Genomic DNA, 18,899 nt, shown 5'->3' with positions numbered 1-18,899 from the left:
AACTGGCTGGGATATTGAAACAATTGCAGAAAATCTATTTGTGTCATTTGTACAAGGTTGAGAAGGTTGGGTAAGAAACAATTTTGCAACTCTCACAAGCTCTGAAGTATGAGGTTGCACCCGCTTTCCTCACTCAGACATCTTTAGCCATGTGTCTTCATTACAACTTAATGAAAAAAGAACCCTCTAGCTTGTCTAAAACCCCTTATTCCTGCATTCTAGTCCTAAGGAAAATAATTCTCTTCTTCTTTGTTTAGTTTGCAAATGTCAAATGCAATAATTACATTCTGTCTTAGCTTTGAGTGATTTATACCTGAATGAAATGCCTGTTTGCTGTCTGGTAATAGATTTTCTCTCCCATAATAACAAGGTAGTGGTGAAAGTAGCTTCAAAGAAAGGAATTGCCTATTTAATCATAGGATCATAGAATAGCTAGTATTGGAAAAGACCTGAAGATCATCTAGTTCCAACCTTTCTGCCATGGGCAGGAATTCGTCCCACTAGACCATGTCACCCAAGGCTCTGTCCAACCTGGCCTTGAACACTGCCAGGGATGGAGCATTTACCACTTCTTTGGGCAACCCATTCCAGTGCCTCACCACCCTTACAGTAAAGAACTTCTTCCTTATATCCAGTCTAAATTTCCCCTGTTTAAGTTTTAACCCATTATGCCTTGTCCTGTCACTACAGTCCCTAATGAAGAGTCCCTCCCCAGCATCCCTATAGGCCCCCTTCAGATACTGGAAAGCTGCTATGAGGTCTCCACGCAGCCTTCTCTTCTCCAGGCTGAACAGCGCCAACTTCCTCAGCCTATCTTCATACAGGAGGTGCTTCAGTCCCCTGATCATCCTCGTGGCCCTCCTCTGGACTTGTTCCAACAGTTCCATGTCCTTTTTATGTTGAGGGCACCAGAACTGCACACAGTACTCCAGGTGAGGTCTCACAAGAGCAGAGTAGAGGGGCAGGATCACCTCCTTCGACCTGCTGGTCACGCTCCTTTTGATGGAGCCCAGGATACGGTTGGCTTTGTGGGCTGTGAGCACACACTGAAGCCGGATCCTATTCAGTTTCTCCTCGATCCCAAGTCCTTCTCCACAGGGCTGCTCTGAATCTCTTCTCTGCCCAACCTGTAGCTGTGCCTGGGATTGCTCCGACCCAGGTGTAGGACCTTGCACTTGGCATGGTTAAACTTCACGAGGTTGGCATCAGCCCACCTCACAAGCGTGTCAAGGTCCCTCTGGATGGCATTCCTTCCCTCCAGGGTATCAACCAAACCACACAGCTTGGTGTCATCGGCAAACTTGCTGAGGGTGCACTCAATCCCACTGTCCATGTCAGCGACAAAGATGTTAAACAAGACCGGTCCCAACATCGACCCCTGAAGGAACAACTGAAACTTGGTTTTGCTGCATTTGTATTAATTGTTGTCTGACAGATGTTCATTTACTGGTTCAGGAAAGTAACCGTGTGCATATAAAGTAAACCTGGAGTTAACTCTTTTTCTGTGTATTTTCCCTCAATCATGGATAAGTCTTCTTAAGACTTAAGTGCTGGATGTGTAAAATTAAACCAATATTCTGAATTTGAAATTAAATATGTTAGACAAAAAAAGCATAGAATTGTAGCAATTGCCAAAGTAGTCTGATTGCTACCAGTCTGTGCATATAAAATGTAGCAGAAGAATGTAAGGTTATACCCTATCATAGAAAAGAAATCGAGGTCTTCCAAAAAGAGGCGACCCCAGGGGCTGTGCATTACTTGTGCTGGGACAGATAGATCCAGAGCACAGGTCTGTAGTAGCTGAATAAACGGAATAACTTCGACCACTTCTAAGTTTCACTTCTCTTAAAAAAACATGTTGTAAAAGAAGATATGAGACACTTTGTTGTTGTGTTTCCTCACTGGTGTAAAATTTGACAGCAGGGATGTGTTAAAATGTAGGTTTCCCGTCATCTGTTATGGGAATATGTGCTCTACAAGTTTGCCCTTTTCTCTCTTCTGTGTCTTCTCATCTTCTGTGATACTGTTCCCAGATCATAGACTCAATTTTGTGTTCCTGCTAAAGTTTTACTCGTTTTCCGTTCCTTCTCTCACCCATGTTTGCATGTGAGTTTTCAGGGTTGGTTTCCCAGTAAAGGCAGTTATTTTTTTTTATTTGCTGTCAGTTGCTTCTGATTAAATCCGTGGTTAAAATGCATAGGATTTCCATGAAATAACTGAAATTGCGTTCCTGTATGCCAATTGATGAGTTTCTCTCTCTGATGGTCTGAAGGCGTAGGTAAGACTGAGTAGATAGGAAATGGCAATAGCTTATGTTATTTTGTTATGCTTATCATGTGTACTTTAAAAATAACCAAATTCTGAGACATCAAAGCCTTTCATTGTAGTCAAGATTAACTTGCATGCTCCAGACCTTTTTATTCCCAGCTATATCACATAGTCTAAGAAGACACACTATTTTATCCTAGAGACTTTGTCTTACCTTAATTCAGATATGAATTAAGTTCAGTATTTATAATGAACAGTGTGAATAATTTTTTTTGTGTAATACCTGTAATTAATTGCAGTTAACTGTATTGCCTAAAAAAGCTTATAATCCATGCAGGTAGCTTATAATACTGCCATGAGGATCTTCTACTTAGAAAATCAAAATATACTGGACCATGTTGCCCTAATTCTTTTAGCAGGCTTTTTTTGGCAACAGTAAATTATAGTCTAAATTATAGTCCAAAAGGACATGCAAAATTGCTTGCAGTAAAAAACGATGTCTTGGAGGCATATTGCAAAAGAGAAAAAAAACCACTCTGCTTTACTGTACATTTGTTAATTAATAAGTTAATAATTTACTTTACATAAATCTTCTCAGAAATAGATGAAAGAAGAGACAGAGCAGGTCATCCTGATACCAGCTAAATCGGTAGTTAGCAGCCAGGGACTGGAAGTAACTCATTTTTTGTCCTATGCCATTAGCATTTGATCATAATTGCTCTTTCACTTGTGCCCTACATAATAAAAATACATCATTCAAGACAGTAAATGGAAAGATGCTCTATTTCTGTAATAATAATACAGCCGTTTTTATGAAGAATTCAATTATTTTTTCCTGCAGTTTATAGGGAAGATACGTTTTTGCAAGTTGCTCATCACCCAAGGCTTGGCTTCTTTGACTTTCTAGAAAGCATGTCACAAAATAGGTTAATAATATGAAGTAAAGTCTGGAAAGCTGGCATTAGAAGATATTGGGAATACCAGTAGCTTGCAGAATGGTTACATTGGACCAGAAGTGTTGTAGAAGCAGCTCCATAAGATGATGATGCTTCCGGGTTTTCTTCCTCAGCCCTTGTGCAGACAAGCAGGTGACTCTAGCTGCATGGGACTTCTTGGAGTGTTTGTGAACTCAGATGTGACCGTGCTGCAAGGGCCTAGGAAGAAGAGAGCCAGGCTAGTGCTCAGTTTATTTTTAGTAGCTGCATCAGGTTCATATTGCTGTGGAGATCATGGCTGCTCAGGAGAGACTAGAACACTGGTTCTCAACCTGGGAGCTGTTGCTGTGAAGCAAGTGCTGCTTGCAATGCAGACACATCTCAGAAGGCTTTTAAGTTCCTAATTTGTTCGCTGGCTGCCCTCTCTTTCTTAGCATTGTCCAAGCTGCCATCATCTCAGTGCATTCCCACTCCTCCCTTGGTGGGTCCATAATAGCGTGCTTCCCCTCTCTGAATTTGGGAATCAGGATAAATGGTGCTAAAAATTGGAGAAAGAAGAAGGGGAAGGAAGGGAATGCATTTGAGAGAGTCGTCTTAAAAAGCCTGTCCAAAACAAAACCAAGGAGCACATGAGTGTTCACGTCAGAGGTAAAGGAAAGAAAAAAAGAATGGAGAAAGGGGTTACTAGATGAGATGTGGCACTTCTGAAGTGAGGCAGAGCTCCCTGACAAGCAGAGCACTGAGTTTCCTTATTGAGAAAGGAGCTTATGAGTGAGGATATTGATCTTTTTGATCAGAGTAATACACCAGAAAGACAGGGCAGCTTTGCTGCAAATGCCTTCTAGATTACAGATGCAGTAATCAGTATTACAGTGTTAGTAGGTGGTATTACAAAGTAATGGTCCTTTCTTTTGCCAAACCCAGGAAAGTACTTCAGCTGCATTGCTTAATACTTGAAAATGCAAAATACTTCATTCTCTGTTCATTATTACCTGAAGAATTGCTGTAAATAAATTTCATTACAAAGCTCATATAATGAGAACACTGAGGGACTCAATTTTATAATGAACAGAGGAGCTAAATCTTGCACCATATGTGCAGGTTTCAGAAATAAAGAGTGAAGCATTCAGTAGAGTTCATGAAGCCTCTGACAGCCTTCCTACCTTATTTTGGGTGGTAGGTTTGTTCCTACCACCCAAACACAGATGAGTGTTCATGCATTCTGTTAGTGGCACTTGTGTCTGGCTAGATGGCAGCTGGGTGCCTATCACTCCCAATTCCAGACAATTTGTTGTTTGTTACGGGCTTCACTTTGGGATTGTGATCTGCACAGTCCCCCATGGACCCATACCTAAATGGTTTGTAAACTAATTCAATTGTTTCTTTGGTTGTGCATAATTAATTAATAAAGTATTTGTTTTGAATAAATCATTAAATTGTGGGGAAACAGGAAGATAAAGAAATCACTCTGGCAGTGAATGTGCATGTGGCTTAAGGGTACTCTTTCATGGTGCCTTCACATGGAGGATCTTTAACAAGAAGGTGGTATTTTTCATTTTGATTATATCTCTGATCCATGTAGACAAGTGAATTTTATACTCTTTAGTGGTTTATTTAAAAGGTAAATTGTTAGTCTTCTAGATATTTTTATTATGCACCTGCATGTTCAGTCCTTGTTTCTCTTGCACACCAGGGCAGAATCAATGAGCTCCAGTCTAATTAGGTGTTTTGTGAGGATATTATCAGATTTGAATTCTCCCTCAATCAGTGTAATTCAGTCACTCCGTGCTCTTTTGTTAAGAGAGATGAAATACAGATCACCTGATCAATCTTTGGTTTGCCTTGCATTGTCAGAAGGATACCGGTACCAGCTGATGTACTTGGGGTACCTTATGCTGTGCTTCAGAGTGGTTTACAATATTTTCTTTGACAGGCTTTTGCATCCATAATTCATCAGGTATTTGATATACGGCAGAGTCACCTCCATGGGATCCAGAAGCGCCTTTTCCATATTGCAGAGGAATTCTCTCTATATTTAGCTAGACTGCAGAGTAGCCTGTTTTCTTTTACTTGGAAACCTAAGCTGCCAAAGTCTGGGACTGCCATGAGGTCTTGCCACCACTGGCGCGGCATGCAGGAAAGCCAGAAAACTGTTGGAGCATGTGTGCTGACAAATGAAGGGCAGACTGGGGGAGATTATAGCCAGATGAGACCACCCCATTTCCTGCCAGATCTTTGTCGTGGCTTTTCAGCAGCAACAACCTGCGCTAAAATTGGTGAATATTTCAATTTCCAGCTCTGCTCTGATGATTTAGAATAGTTGTGCAGGACAGAAGTTTATTTGGATTATTTATTGTTGGCTTGGTTGGTTGGTTTTTTGCTTATTCAGTTGGCATTTTTTGTTTGTTTTGATGTTGTTTTTTAAAGAACCCAAGGACAAACAACAAAACCTCACATGAAAAGAAAGTTCAGTGAGCTTCGAAGTCAAGCCTTTAAATGTTAGAAGATAACAATGTGCTAGTTGCCAGGTTCATCCACATTATGATACATTCCCTAGTTAAATGGTATAGGTACCTTTCCCTAATTTTTACATCAAAAAGCCCATATCTTTCACTGCAGAGTAAAGTAATGCTGAGGTTCTATGAAGGATTCTAAATACGTCATCAGCTTCCTTTCAAAGTGATGAACTTTTTAATCTAGCTGAAGTTGCCAGCCTGTGCTTGGTAACTTGCTTCATCAGCAGACTTTCTCTGTACATGACTTTTTCAGTTTACTGATAAATATATTAAAGTCTGTTACATAAATTGAATAGTCACTTGGCCTTTGCCAAGAGGAAAACTGACCATTTATCCTGCTTGTCCAGTCTCTTAATCAGGGTTTGATCCATAACAGTAAGTAGCCTCTTCAATATAAAAGTGCTTATTGCCTAGTTTTATTTTTTAAAAAATGAATGACTGTGAAGATGTAACAGAAGCCTTTTGGCAGCCTGACTCGATTATGTCAGCGTGGTGCCTCTCCTGTCCCCCACAACTTTTTAAGCACTCTTCCATTAAAATGATCAAAAGAGAGGCAGATGCAGCCACAGTGTGAATGCAGGGGATGTGCAGCCTCCTAAGTAGCACTGCCGTGCATGCTCAAGGTAGGCATGCTGAGAACTGCTATGCTGAAGGGTAGGACTCCAAGAAGTTTGCAGAAATTACCTTATCTGGATGTTGAAGATTGACATGAGGTTTTCTTAATAGCAGTTCAGGCCCTCTATATTAGGAAACGTCAGAATTCCTGGCTATACTGCATCAGGGTTTGGTGATTTATTTCACCTTATTATGAATATATCCCTAGAGCATCATTTTCAGTACCTCTATTTCTGCAGGAATTTCATTTTAGTAACTAAAAAACCAACCAACCAACCAACAAAAAAAAGGCAGCATTCCTGAATAGGTACCTTTAGTTTTTCAGTGGGTTCAAATAAATCCACCAGCTTCTCAGCAGTGTCCCTGTCTCCCTTAGTTGCCTCTTGTATTTCCACATGATCAAGTGAATTTTACTAGTTTTGTAGTTAGATAAACCCAACCTTTTTTTTCTTTTTGCTCTTTTATTTCTTATGTATCTTATTTGCTGTTAGAAATCTGGTTTTCTGGAGTAGCTCCAGAGACACTTAAAATGTCCTTGTTTTGACTTTAAAATATCTATAATTAGACATTTTATTGAAGTCTCCGGATATAAAGCTTTGTATTGTGGTGTCAGTTCTTCATTTAAAATTCTGGATATTGCATGTGCTAGTATTGTGGTCTCTCTTACATTTTAAAAGGTGAAGGGGCCCTATGGGGCCCTAGAGTAGAACATGGATTTACAGTGTTCCAGTGAGTCCTCTGCAGGGCTGCGTGAATCCTCTTGCTTTGTGATAAGTGAATAAATCTGGTCAGAGCCGCAGCACAGCCTCTGTCAGGCAGGTCTTGCAGCAAATTGGGAGTAGTTCCTAACTCCCATCCTATATTTCAGTGGGAGGAGAGAGATGATACTCAGAAAAAATGACATTTACTATCAGAAATAGTTTCTAATATTGAAATCTCTCAGACTGCATAATAATCTCCCAAGGGAATAAGCAAACAGCCTCATTTTTCAGATAATTTATGGCCAGCCTGGCCAAATTGCTCATTACACTACAGGGAATAATATTCCGTTGGTGGTGGAATTGGCATGATTATTTAATGGTTGCTTTTTGTTTCTCCTTACTTTTCTACTTTTTGTGGATAAGTTATATGTAAATGTAGTCAGAATGCTTCTTTATGTGATTTGCCTGTAAGGCAGAACGTGGACAAACATTAAAATATTATTAGTGCTAGACATACAGCAAACAAAAGGAAGTGCTTTTGCAAACGTCTGATGTCAGGATTTTATTTATAAAGTGCAAGAATGTTTCTTGAAAAATCTCCCTGCCCCTAGGAAAACATTCATTTAGAAACACCATCCACCCCAACCTCCCCCCAAAAAACCCACAACAGCCAAAAGTTGTTCAAAAATAATGGAAATTAAACCCTCCTAACTCAAAGTAAACCCAGATATTGGTCGGTTTGTTCTCTTTGGCCATGATCTACATCCGCTTAGAGACCATTACCTCACTTATGTTGGAACTTCATTTTGCAGTTTTGAGTTCTCTAAATGTAATTTTGGGGGTTTGGTATGTAACAGTGGTGACGTTATTCAGTGAAAGTACGTCTTTCAGGGATCAGTTACTTCCTAGATTGCCGCTATCAATACTCAGTGACAGACAGTGATTTACCGATGGGAGTGAGGTAGTTCAGTGAAGCCTTTCAAGTATTATGCATAGGAGCTTTTCCTCTGAAGGGCAATTAATACACAGCATTGATATTTTTGCTTGAGTTGCATGTGTTTCAGAAAGCATCATGCTTATTAATATGATTAATAATACACACTGTTGGAGTACTGTAGGGGGAAGGCTTGAGGGTGTTAAATTCAAGTCTGTAGTTTGTGCTGTCCACTGCATTTTTTCTCCATGAATATTACTTAGAATACCATTTTCTGTTAATTGCCACCACCATTAACCTGGCTTGAGATATTCTCCAAATGCAGAATTAAATGAATGAAAAGGTTTTGCTTCATGTTTCTGTGGGGTTGTTTACTACAGAGACAAATTTAGCATTGTAAAATTGTTTACAGTCTCTTTTGTAACACTTGATTGTATCCCTTCCCAGCCTTCTTCCCCTCTTGAGTTTCGCTCTGGGTTTTGTTTTTTTTTTGCATCTTCACTGTGTAACCAGCTGTACATAGTATCTCTTCCAGTTCTTTCATAGCTTTCGTCATTTAGCGCAATAATTCGAGGAAGAATGTCCTAAATCAGCTACAGAGTCTATTTGCCTGCTCTTTACCATGATAATTATATTAGAATTGCTTATATTTGTCCATGAAAAAAGTTTTCTTGCATGACTGATGAGTAAAAAATTTTGTTAGAATTTTATCATAGCCTGAAAAAGCGGTTTGATAAATGCACTGCAGAAAGGAGAAGCCTTCTGTCTTGCCTGAAAAGCCCCTGCTTTCCTGTTGGCAGTATTTTGCATGCAAGGTTCACTACTGCTTCTGTGAACTGTCAAGTTCTTTGGCTCTTTATTTTTAAGAACAAAATGAAACCTATATTTCTGTGTCTTTTGTTGTCAGTTTAAATTCACAAGCTTGTCTGTGCACTAGTATTAGTGTTTTCCAGAATTTCACTGAATCTTTTTATATATTTTGGTATTTCATAATACCTACTATAATAATTTTATTGTTACTCTTACATTATTCTGTGAAATAAATTATGAAACAATTAATGATCTTCAAAAAAAAAAGAATGTAGGAAGTCTGTTCTTTTGGCCCTAATGCCAATTTTTGTAATTATTCATGATTTTCTGGCTTTCTTCTTGCTTTTTATTTTTTAGTTTCATATTTCTAGAAAATGCATAATTACGGTTGAAAAGCAATAGGGAATGATTATCTTAAGCAGGAAGCAGAATATAATTGTAATGTCACTGTAGTAGAATCCAAGTTATGGTTCAAGAGATTACTTAAGAAACTGCTTCTCTTTCCATGATTAAGATATTGCAGCACAGTGCACAGTTTTCCCTCACAGTTTAAGTGAACGTAGGATAAATACAGAATATGTATTGTATTCTTAAGAGCAAGTAAGCTGCATCATGTAAATATGGTGTCCTTTCTGCTGTCATGGTGCTTTAGTTGTGCTTATATCATCATGTGAGTAATGACATACTGGGATTATTTCTTTACATAATGGAATACAAAATTTTAAAATTGATGTCTTAAAGTTACCTTTATCTTCAAAGTTATATGTGAAAACCATTCAAATAGTGTTTGAAAATAGAGTTATTGAACTTTCAAAGGTGTTGCTTCTTTTCTTAGCACTGTTGCTCATCTGTGTTTGTAACTTAAAATAGTAATTTCTGCCTAAAATGTGCAAATGCATCTGGAGCAATTTTTAGAGACAGTTAAAAGTACATATAGAGCATAACAGTGGAATGTTTTGTATATGCCAGTCACCCATAGGGTATATTTTTAAATGAAATGTAAAAGCAGACCATAACTAAAATTAATCCCTATTGTATAGTTATTTTAAATATGGGAGTTCAAAATGTGAGCGTGGTCACAGGGATCCTCCTAAAATTTTATCAGTGTCCAATTTATACCTTAATCAGGTTGTATTCCCTTTTTGCCTTAATCAGCCAAAAATGGATATGCTGAGATGTTCTTAGCAATAAAGACAGAGATGTGCAGAAGGGTCAGTAGTCCCACTGAGTGTCAGGATTGTTTTTTCTTTTCCATTTTGCTTCACATCTATTCCAGCCTTCATAAAAGTCTTCTCAGGATTGAAATCTTTGCAAGAGCAACCCCTGTAAAGACTGCAAATATCTGCTGCAGCATATGAAGGAAGAAGTTGTTAAGTCAGATACCAGCCCCTTTATAGTTACTTGCTGCCGCATCTGACTGTGAAATACTTTATGCATCTTAATCCTGTAGTCTTGTCAGTGGAAGCAGAGACCGATAGTCATGGCTGCCAAGCTGAGTTTTGGAAGTTTCTGCAGTCTTGCATGCACCCAAATACTTTTCTGGTAATGCAGTATGACAATGTTGTTTTATTACGTTCAACAAAGTTTTGGTGGCGGGCTGTAACACTTACCAAGCTCCTAAGAACACACACAGTGCTATCTAGAGTCAGGCTTTTTGATGGTTGCATGAGCGGGAGTGAAAGAAACAAGCAGCAGTCAAGAATAAAACCAGCAATACAGAATCTAGTGCCTTGATTTATGTGGCGTAATGAACTATTATTCAACCACAGTGAATTTCAAGTTAAATTTTAGGATTACCTAGTACAAATACTGCAAGATTCTGTTTGATAAATTGTCATCAGTGCTGGGTTGGTTTTTTTTGTGTGGAAATTTAAGGGAGAGGTTACACATCCTGTTTCATAGGGGTAGTGAATAACAGAAGCGTTGCTATAGGCAGCTCTGCATGCCTACCACTGCCTGTTCCATGGCAGCTTTCATCCTGAAAAAAAGCAGACAACTCAAGCCAATATGCCTATTCGTTGGTCATCGTTTCCTTTGGTGCATTCCACCTTTCCAATGCCAATTACCTGACCTCTTTTCAGCAATTCTGCTGCACATATTGCATTTTTCACTCTGTACTCCCTGCTTTCCAGTCCTGCCTGACCTCTGTGCTGTTGGCTATAGCTGCAAGGCTCAGTCTGTGTTCCTGCACGATAAGCCACCAGTCTTGCAACAGAGCAAGCACAGGAGCTGCTGCCTCGCACAGGAGCATGTTACTGCGTTCAGCTAATCTGCAGTAACTTGCTCCTGTGAGAGGTGGCGGCTCCTGGCTCCAACCTGCTTCTTTATTTCTCTGCGTGCTTCTTTCTGGAAACTTCCTTCCGTAGTCTGCACAGCAGCACAAGGATCCTGGTAGTCTAGAGGGCAACCCTCAACTGTTTTGTGTATGAACGGGTCAAAAGTTACATTTTGCAGGTCCACAGTTTACATGGACCTGTTTGATAGCCTGAGCAGACTTTCAGGGCAGCCCTTGGAGTCTGAAGACATTGGGGTTTGGAGTTCAGATCAAGCTGAAGTGGTATCCTCATAGTATACCTCCCAACAAGATACAGAGGAACTATTTGACCCCTACTTTCTGCCTTCAGAAACAGTGAGCTGTGCCTGAATTTTGGTTGAGAATATCTTGAAATACCTTCTTAACATCTCCACCGGCAGCTCTCAGTGAATAACCAAGAACAGTGTGAAGAAGAGGTGATAAAGCTTCTCCAAAATGTGTTGCCCACATAAAGTTCATCGCCAACAGTTGCTCTACTTCCCATTCCATGGCCGAAGGCTGTAGGAAGGGGGTGATGGTACTGGGACTGTCCCAACCCCCAGGCAAGGTCAGCTGTGCTCAGGGAAGGTGAGCTCTGTGGTAAATCACTGCTCCCATAGCCCTAATCCATTGATCTTCTCCAGCCCAGGGCTCTGCCCCAATGCTTTCCAACCTGGAAAGCTGCTTTGTCACTCCTTTATACCTCTGTCATCCCTCCTGTGTTCCACATTCCCTGCTGTCTGACATTGGCACTTACTCCAAGTTTCCTTTCACCCAAGCCCTTAACCCTGTCCTGTATTTATTTCCATTTACCCCCCTCACATCCCTTTGCCACCACATTGTTTTAGATCGCTGTGCCTGAGCAAAAAACTCTTTCCCAGCTGAAACCAGGACGATGCTTCTGTCAGTGCCTAGCTCCTGCAGCTTGGATTTTGAAAACACTAGGTATGTTTTACATCCCAGAAAAGGCCAAATCTAGGATTCTGAAGGCAGAAAAAAGGGAATTTAGTGGTAACTGTATGGGAGCACTTTCTTGGTTCTGGAAAGGCCTTTAAGACCTTGACATTATATTGGCAAAAGTCAGAAATGGTTTCTCCTGACACTTTGGTTTTTTTTTTATGCTCTTTGTATGGAACATAAGGATACAGCCCTAATAGGCACATTGGGCTAAAAGTGTGCTCGCTTGGGTGTGTAGGACAGGAGTGCAAGGAGTGTAATGTTATGTGTAGACAGCATATTCTAAAGAGCCACTGCTTCTTGGGGTGATGTTTCTTCTACTTACAGAAAAAAAATGGAAATTGTGTTCATAATATATTCCATAGAAGAGACTACAGATAGACTAAACAGTAATCCATAAACTAATATTAGTTGAGTCAACTCTGTATATTGCTACATATATTCAGGCAATAGTAAATATATGTATTGAAGTGACAGTAGGCATTTGCATCTTTGATGATAGCTTCTTATAATTTTAAGGTAATTATTTAAATGTGAAATTCAGAGATGATAATTGCACTATGAAAGTGTCACCACTGTTTCATAGGCTGGTATTGATTTTGTCCAGTTACAGATGGTGTCCAGTTACAGATGGTATCCAGTTCTTAGGTGTTGAGTGCCACTGATGGTGTTTTGAGAATAGAACCGTATAAATGTGAAATTAGGTAAGAAAGAGAAGAATGACATTTTAAAAGACAACACTGGCATAAGGAAACGTAGAAATGCTTATAACCAAAGCTGCCTACCAGGTCTTCAAAGGCAAAGGGTAATTAGTTGAGAACATTAGGAGAGAATATTATTATCAATTTAGACGTGGTGAAGTTCATGTTATGAAGTTAAAAATGCAGCCTTCTGTTGTGATAAAGAACTACAAGAACAACTGGTGAAGAGTACATCTTAATGGTAGTTAGAGATTATCATGATGCATTCCTGTGGGTGAGATGGAGATTGGCACATGCTCCTCTTGCCCCTCACCTTGATTGGCACATGGTTTTTTGGTACAGCCACTGGTGGCTGCCAAGGAGGGCAGTAACACTACTGCAATAGCTTGGCCTATCCAGAGCCTCAGGAATGATTCTTGCCAGAGTCTGCTCATCTCTTCAGAGTCTTCAGTGTGATCTCGGCCTCTGAAATACAGAGATTATGGTGATATGAAAGACCCTGACGTAAAAGAGTTTACACCAGTCATGACATTCATAATGGCTCATGCCACTTAAGGTGAAAAAACAGAGTATTTTGGGACATTATCCGACTGGGATGCTTTTTTAAACCTCATTGAGTGCTTAAATGGAAAACTGACTAGTTTTGCATGTTGCTGATATAATTTTGAACTTTAGAACTCATGAGGAATGTGAAAACGAGAGAAACAAATACTGCAACCTTTTATTTAAGCAACAGAGAGTTACAAATAACTTTCTATTCCCATAAAATTTCACTAACGTTGCACTGAATTAATGTTGTCTTTTTGAAGTGCCAGGAGAATACAAATAAAAAATTATAAGTAAAATACTTTTTCAGCCGAGGCAGTGAAAGGTGAATAAATAGTAATAAGCTTGTGCTGTGTCAATAGTAGTCTTGTTAAGGAAAGCAGTTATTGCAGTCCTTTTGCAGGTTTTGGGTGTACATCAGTGGTAGCAGGTTAAACAGTGCAAGACAGCTGTGTGGTCTTAAGGAACATCCAGTCCTAAGGTTCCCTAGATGTTCATTACTTCTAACTAAAGCCATCCTAAAGGCTCAAATTTTGGTGGCTCTACATTTCTGTTTGGTGAAGAGTAACCATTTGGGAATAATCACACTGTATGGCTTTTTTTTTTACCTCTCTTACTAGAAACAGGGCTAGTGGATTCTTTTTTTCTTCTGCCTTACAAAAATTTTGTGCAGTGCTTTTAGAGAATACTTTTTTCTTTAAGGTGCCTCTCTCTGAAACATGAAGACATACCCTAAATCCTCTCTTGTAACCGTTTTTGCTAATGACTTTCTATGTGATTCTTTTCATTTAGAAAATGAAAACCTTAAATATTTTGCAAGCTTGCTTTATAGTCCTAGAAGAAGGTTTGATCAATATGCTGGCTTTTCCAACTCCAGACACCTGAGTTCTGAATAAAATTGACTTATTGTGACTGAAAATAAGTTTAATACACTTATCCTGACTTTTGTATACTGCAAACCATTATGAAATAGTACAGGTCTTCTTGACAAGAGTCCACCGCACTTGCTGGTCTGTACTGTGACTGCCCTGCTCTGAATCTGACTGGTCTCTCCTTCGAGTACTTCTCTTGATGCCCAGGAAATTTTTGTATAACCCTATCTAATTACAGAAGAATTTTTTGAAGACACTGTACAGCTGGACACTACTTCTTACGTAACTGTTTTATGTATGTGAATGTTTCAACTTTCTCGTTTTGCTGAGTTGTACTAATTCTCGCTGTTGGTGAATCAGTTTAAGGTCATATGCATCATATTGTTGTCAGAACTGGGAAGAATCAAAATGGTACTGAGTACCTGGTGTGGGGTCAGAATGATTTACTGCCGTCTAAGTTTCTGTTTTGTTTTGTTTTGTTTATGAAAACAGGTGAGAAATGAGATGAAAATTACAGCTGGTTTCTATATAGAAAAAATGTGTAACTCAGTATGAATTAAAAGTGTATATATGATTAAAAACATAAGAAAGACACACCTCAGTGTCAGACTTAAGCAGAATGATGCTTACCTTTCTACTTATTTCTGGTTGGTTAATTCATATGTGAAGCCTTATTATGAAAGGGAATGGGATGTAAAATTTAAGGAAAATATAGCAAACACTTAATGGAAATCTGGAACTGCTGAAGATTAGGATGGGTTTTGAATGTCCCTTTTAATCAAAATAGAAGCTTTTTTCAAGGTTTTGTCATGAGGAAGTTCTCATTATGGGATGCCCTTCAGCACAATGCTTTTGGAGCCCTTAAACTGGAGTGAATGACTGCTGTGCCTTTGCTTAGCATGAGGAATGTCCTGATGTCCACTGTGAACAGCACTGTACTCTCCTACCCTTTTTGCTGTCCCATGGCGTTCTTGTCTGCCTGTTGGTAGCAGCAACACCCTAATGTTCCTGTGGGATTTAAAGTTTCTGTGCATAATTCAAACTAACTTTTTTCCAGAAGTACCAACAGCCATTTTGGGTCAATTTATCCCACTGTCCCTCTGGATTTTGATGGTGTCTCAACGACTTTATAAACAGTTGAAGAGAACAGCAAGAACAAACTGCATCTGAGCCTTTTTCATTTAGGAAGCCATTAGACACTATTGCAGAGATTTTCTGTTATTTCTCTACTTGTAATGATGTCTTTTTTGTGTTACTGTGCATACTTTTATTTGCCCTAATCTGTTTTAACTCTTAGGCCTGCCACTGTGAATGCATGTTTCCTAGTCTTTTCTCTTACTGTCCCTTTGTCTCTAATGGTCTCTAATAAATAGAAGAGGCACATTACCTGCCATTCTTCTGTGTTACTGAGTGACATCCATCACACAGAAGGCTGTGAAATAATTTTGTTGAAGAGCTGCTTGCACCATAAACACAAATTACTGGTGTGAATCCATCTTTAATGTGCATCTTCCCTTTTTTGTAGTAGTTCAAATAGAAGCTTGTAATCAGATTTGCAGAGGTAGCTCTTGCTGTGATAATGAGGCTTGTTACCTTGCTAGGATTCAGTAACCACTACTGGAAAAAACTTATGGTTATAAAATGATATCTTAAAAGATTTTTTTCATTTTTTTAGGCTACTCACGCAGAATGTTGGTCTTCTTTATGTTGGAAACTTTGACAGACCTTTTGCACAAATTAAGGTACGATTAATAAGCTGGGGGTATTTGGATATTTAAGTTATCTCACTTCTGTATGGTTTAACTCTTAATTTAGAGAACTTTGAGTTATCAATACAGCTTCAGGAAAAATAATAGGAAATAGTGCTGCTTTGGTGATGTTTGCCGTATTCTGGGTTTGCTTCTAGTTACGTCTGTGTACTTAACTTGTCAAAGAGGTTTAGGTTTTCCTGTCATCTTTTGATTAATTTTGACTCTTGTTTAATTATCAGAAGGAAAATGTTCTCCCCCCCCCCCCTTTTTCTTTTCCTTAGGTTTCATTGTCAGAGGCATTTAAAAAAAAAAAAACCACCATTTTTGAAACTCTGTAATTCTTTAAGTGATCCTTGACAGGGAAGACACTGCAGTAAAAGGCACAGATTGTTTTCCCATTATTATTAGATTTATTATGAAAGACTCCTACAACTGGCAGAAAATAATTTGCCTTTTATGACTTATTGTTTCTTTTCCTTCAGTTGAACTATAATAGTTCCACATTTCTAATTGCCAGTTGCTAATCAGTTATTGTCATGTCACTTGCAAACAGAGATGTTTTACAAGAATATGTGGACTGATTTTGTTGAGTTTCATTGGGGTGTTTTTTTTTTAGGACAAAGAGAGGGAGGTATTAGCACATCAGTCATTACACTGGGATGTGGAAATATGGTATCTGTTTTAGAATGCTAAAATGTTCCCATGTCCCAGATGATACCTGTAATTATTACATATTCTGCACTCTTGGCAGCGTTGTTCCCTCCATCATGTGCACATGCTTGTGCCTCTCAGAATTCTAAAAGCCTAAGTTTTCTTTTACATCAAAATGAAACTTGGTTTCTGAAACTGAGACGTGCTCCTTTGCCATCCCTAATTGCATTACTAAAGAACAGTATTCCCAACTGGATTTAGCAAATACTTGCTTTTTATAGTTAAGCCTTAGTGCTGTTTTAAAATCACTTTAAAATAACAGCTGCGTGCTTTTCATCTTTCTTCTTCCTTTTGGAACTCCCCAGTTCCTACATGTGTATTATTCAGTTTGGCTAATCATCAGACAATTTAAATGTTTCTTGCCAGAAGTTTCATCACGAATAAGCTTGTATATATTTGGTGATAACTCTTCAGAATAGTGCTTGTTTAAAGGCTTTACAAAAGTTCTGTCACACTGTTCCTCCCTTCCAAATAAGGCCCCATTCCCACCTGCATCTGTCCCATCTGCTTCTAATAATAAGCAGCAAATGGAGGTTTTCCCTATTGCCGGGAAGAGTTTGTAGCTTCATTGGGTGAATTTGGGAGAGAAGAGGCATATACTGCGCTTGTTTTGAGTTTGCAGTCAGCAGTGGTACTATGGCCATGGAGAGGCCCTTCTGCTCACAGGGTAGCGGTAAAGCAGACACCGTGCAAGATTAAACTTCAGGGCTGAGTATCATGTCATTAGCAAACACCTCAAGAAAGCATGCAAAACCAGGATAAATACAAAGTATGCAGCCAGGTTCCTGCAAATTCACATGCAGGGGCTTCTCTGCTGGAAGTTGTAGCTGCATCCTGGTGCTTAATAGGCTTAGTTGGACCTGTCCCCCCTGAATGTGCCTAAGGGAGTTTCCGACACACAAAGCCATAGTGTCACAGTGAGTTAAGGTATTATTTTGTTTCTTTTAAACCTGTTGCCTAATAATTCAGCTTGGTTCGACCTAGGCCTAGTATCAGAAGAAATAGTGACCAGTTATTCTATATTCCTGACTTTAGCTTCTCTTCCACATTACATCAGTCATGCATTTTCCAAGCGGCAAAAACTTAATGTATTTAATTGTTCCCTATATCCAACCATTCAGTACCTTTTTAAGGTAGGGAATGGCAGAATATTCAAGATACGGGCACAACAGCATTATCTGTTCTGCTTGCTGTTCTTACCTTATATATGGTACAGTGCTTGATAATTATCTGACATACATTTAATTTGAGTAGGTTAATATTAGACTTTCTAGTAATATATTGCTGGTGTAGTCTCATCCTAAATGTTGTGTTTGCCCCACAGAATAAGTAATGTGGATATTCAAAACAACTTTCAGTTGCTACCTGGAAAAGACAAAGCTTATTATCTACTAAATTACTGTAGATTACATGGACACGTTCATAGAATCGTTAGGGTTGGAAAGGACCTTAAGATCATCTAGTTCCAACCCCCCTGCCATGGGCAGGGACACCTTAGGCTAAATCATATCACCCAAGGCCTCGTCCAGCCTGGTCTTGAACACTGCCAGGGATGGAGCATTCACAACCTCCCTGGGCAACCCATTCCAGTGCCTCACCACCCTAACAGGAAAGAATTTCCTCCTTATATCCAATCTAAACTTCCCCTGTTTAAGTTTTAACCCGTTCCCCCTTGTCCTGTCACTACAGTTCCTTAATGAAGAGTCCCTCCCCAGCATCCCTATAGGCCCCCTTCAGATACTGGAAGGCTGCTATGAGGTCTCCATGCAGCCTTCTCTTCTCCAGGCTGAACAGCCCCAACTTCCTCAGCCTGTCTTCATACAGGAGGTGCTCCAGTCCTCTGATCATCCTCGTGGACCTTCTCTGGACTTGTTCCAACAGCTCCATGTCCTTTTTATGTTGAGGACACCAGAACTGCACACAATACTCCAAGTTAGGTCTCAGGAGAGCAGAGCAGAGGGGCACGATCACCTCCTTCGACCTGCTGGTCACGCTCCTTTTGATGCAGCCCAGGATACGGTTGGCTTTCTGGCTGCAAGCGCACACTGCCTGCCTATGTTTGTTTTCTCATCAACCAGCACCCCCAAGTCCTTCTCCGCAGGGCTGCTCTGAATCTCTTCTCTGCCCAACCTGTAGCTGTGCCTGGGATTGCTCCGACCCAGGTGTAGGACCTTGCACTTGGCATGGTTAAACTTCATGAGGTTGGCATCAGCCCACCTCACAAGTGTGTCAAGGTCCCTCTGGATGGCATTCCTTCCCTCCAGCGTATCAACCAAACCACACAGCTTG

General features: G+C 39.7%; 1 protein-coding gene across 3 annotated transcripts in view; it reads left to right on the top strand.

The window, feature by feature from the left end:
* RNGTT (RNA guanylyltransferase and 5'-phosphatase) overlaps positions 1–18,899 on the top strand; it is a 183,621-nt gene that overhangs the window by 136,360 nt on the left and 28,362 nt on the right. For 2 of the 3 annotated variants that reach the window (XM_057419973.1, XM_057419974.1), the window contains one exon: positions 15,824–15,890. The exons of the other annotated variant lie outside the window; for it this stretch is intronic. In XM_057419973.1, coding sequence (XP_057275956.1) covers positions 15,824–15,890 — 67 coding nt within the window. The remainder of the gene's footprint in view (positions 1–15,823; positions 15,891–18,899) is intronic. 3 annotated transcript variants of the gene reach the window in all.

The sequence above is a fragment of the Pezoporus wallicus genome, unplaced genomic scaffold (assembly GCF_028554395.1).
Source record: "Pezoporus wallicus isolate ANWC-B61680 ecotype Strahan unplaced genomic scaffold, APGP_CSIRO_Pwel_v1 contig_10953, whole genome shotgun sequence".
In the NCBI taxonomy this organism is placed as follows: Eukaryota; Metazoa; Chordata; class Aves; order Psittaciformes; family Psittacidae; genus Pezoporus; species Pezoporus wallicus.
The sequence above is the reverse complement of the archived record's forward strand: the minus strand, read 5'-3'. Positions and strand labels throughout refer to the sequence as shown.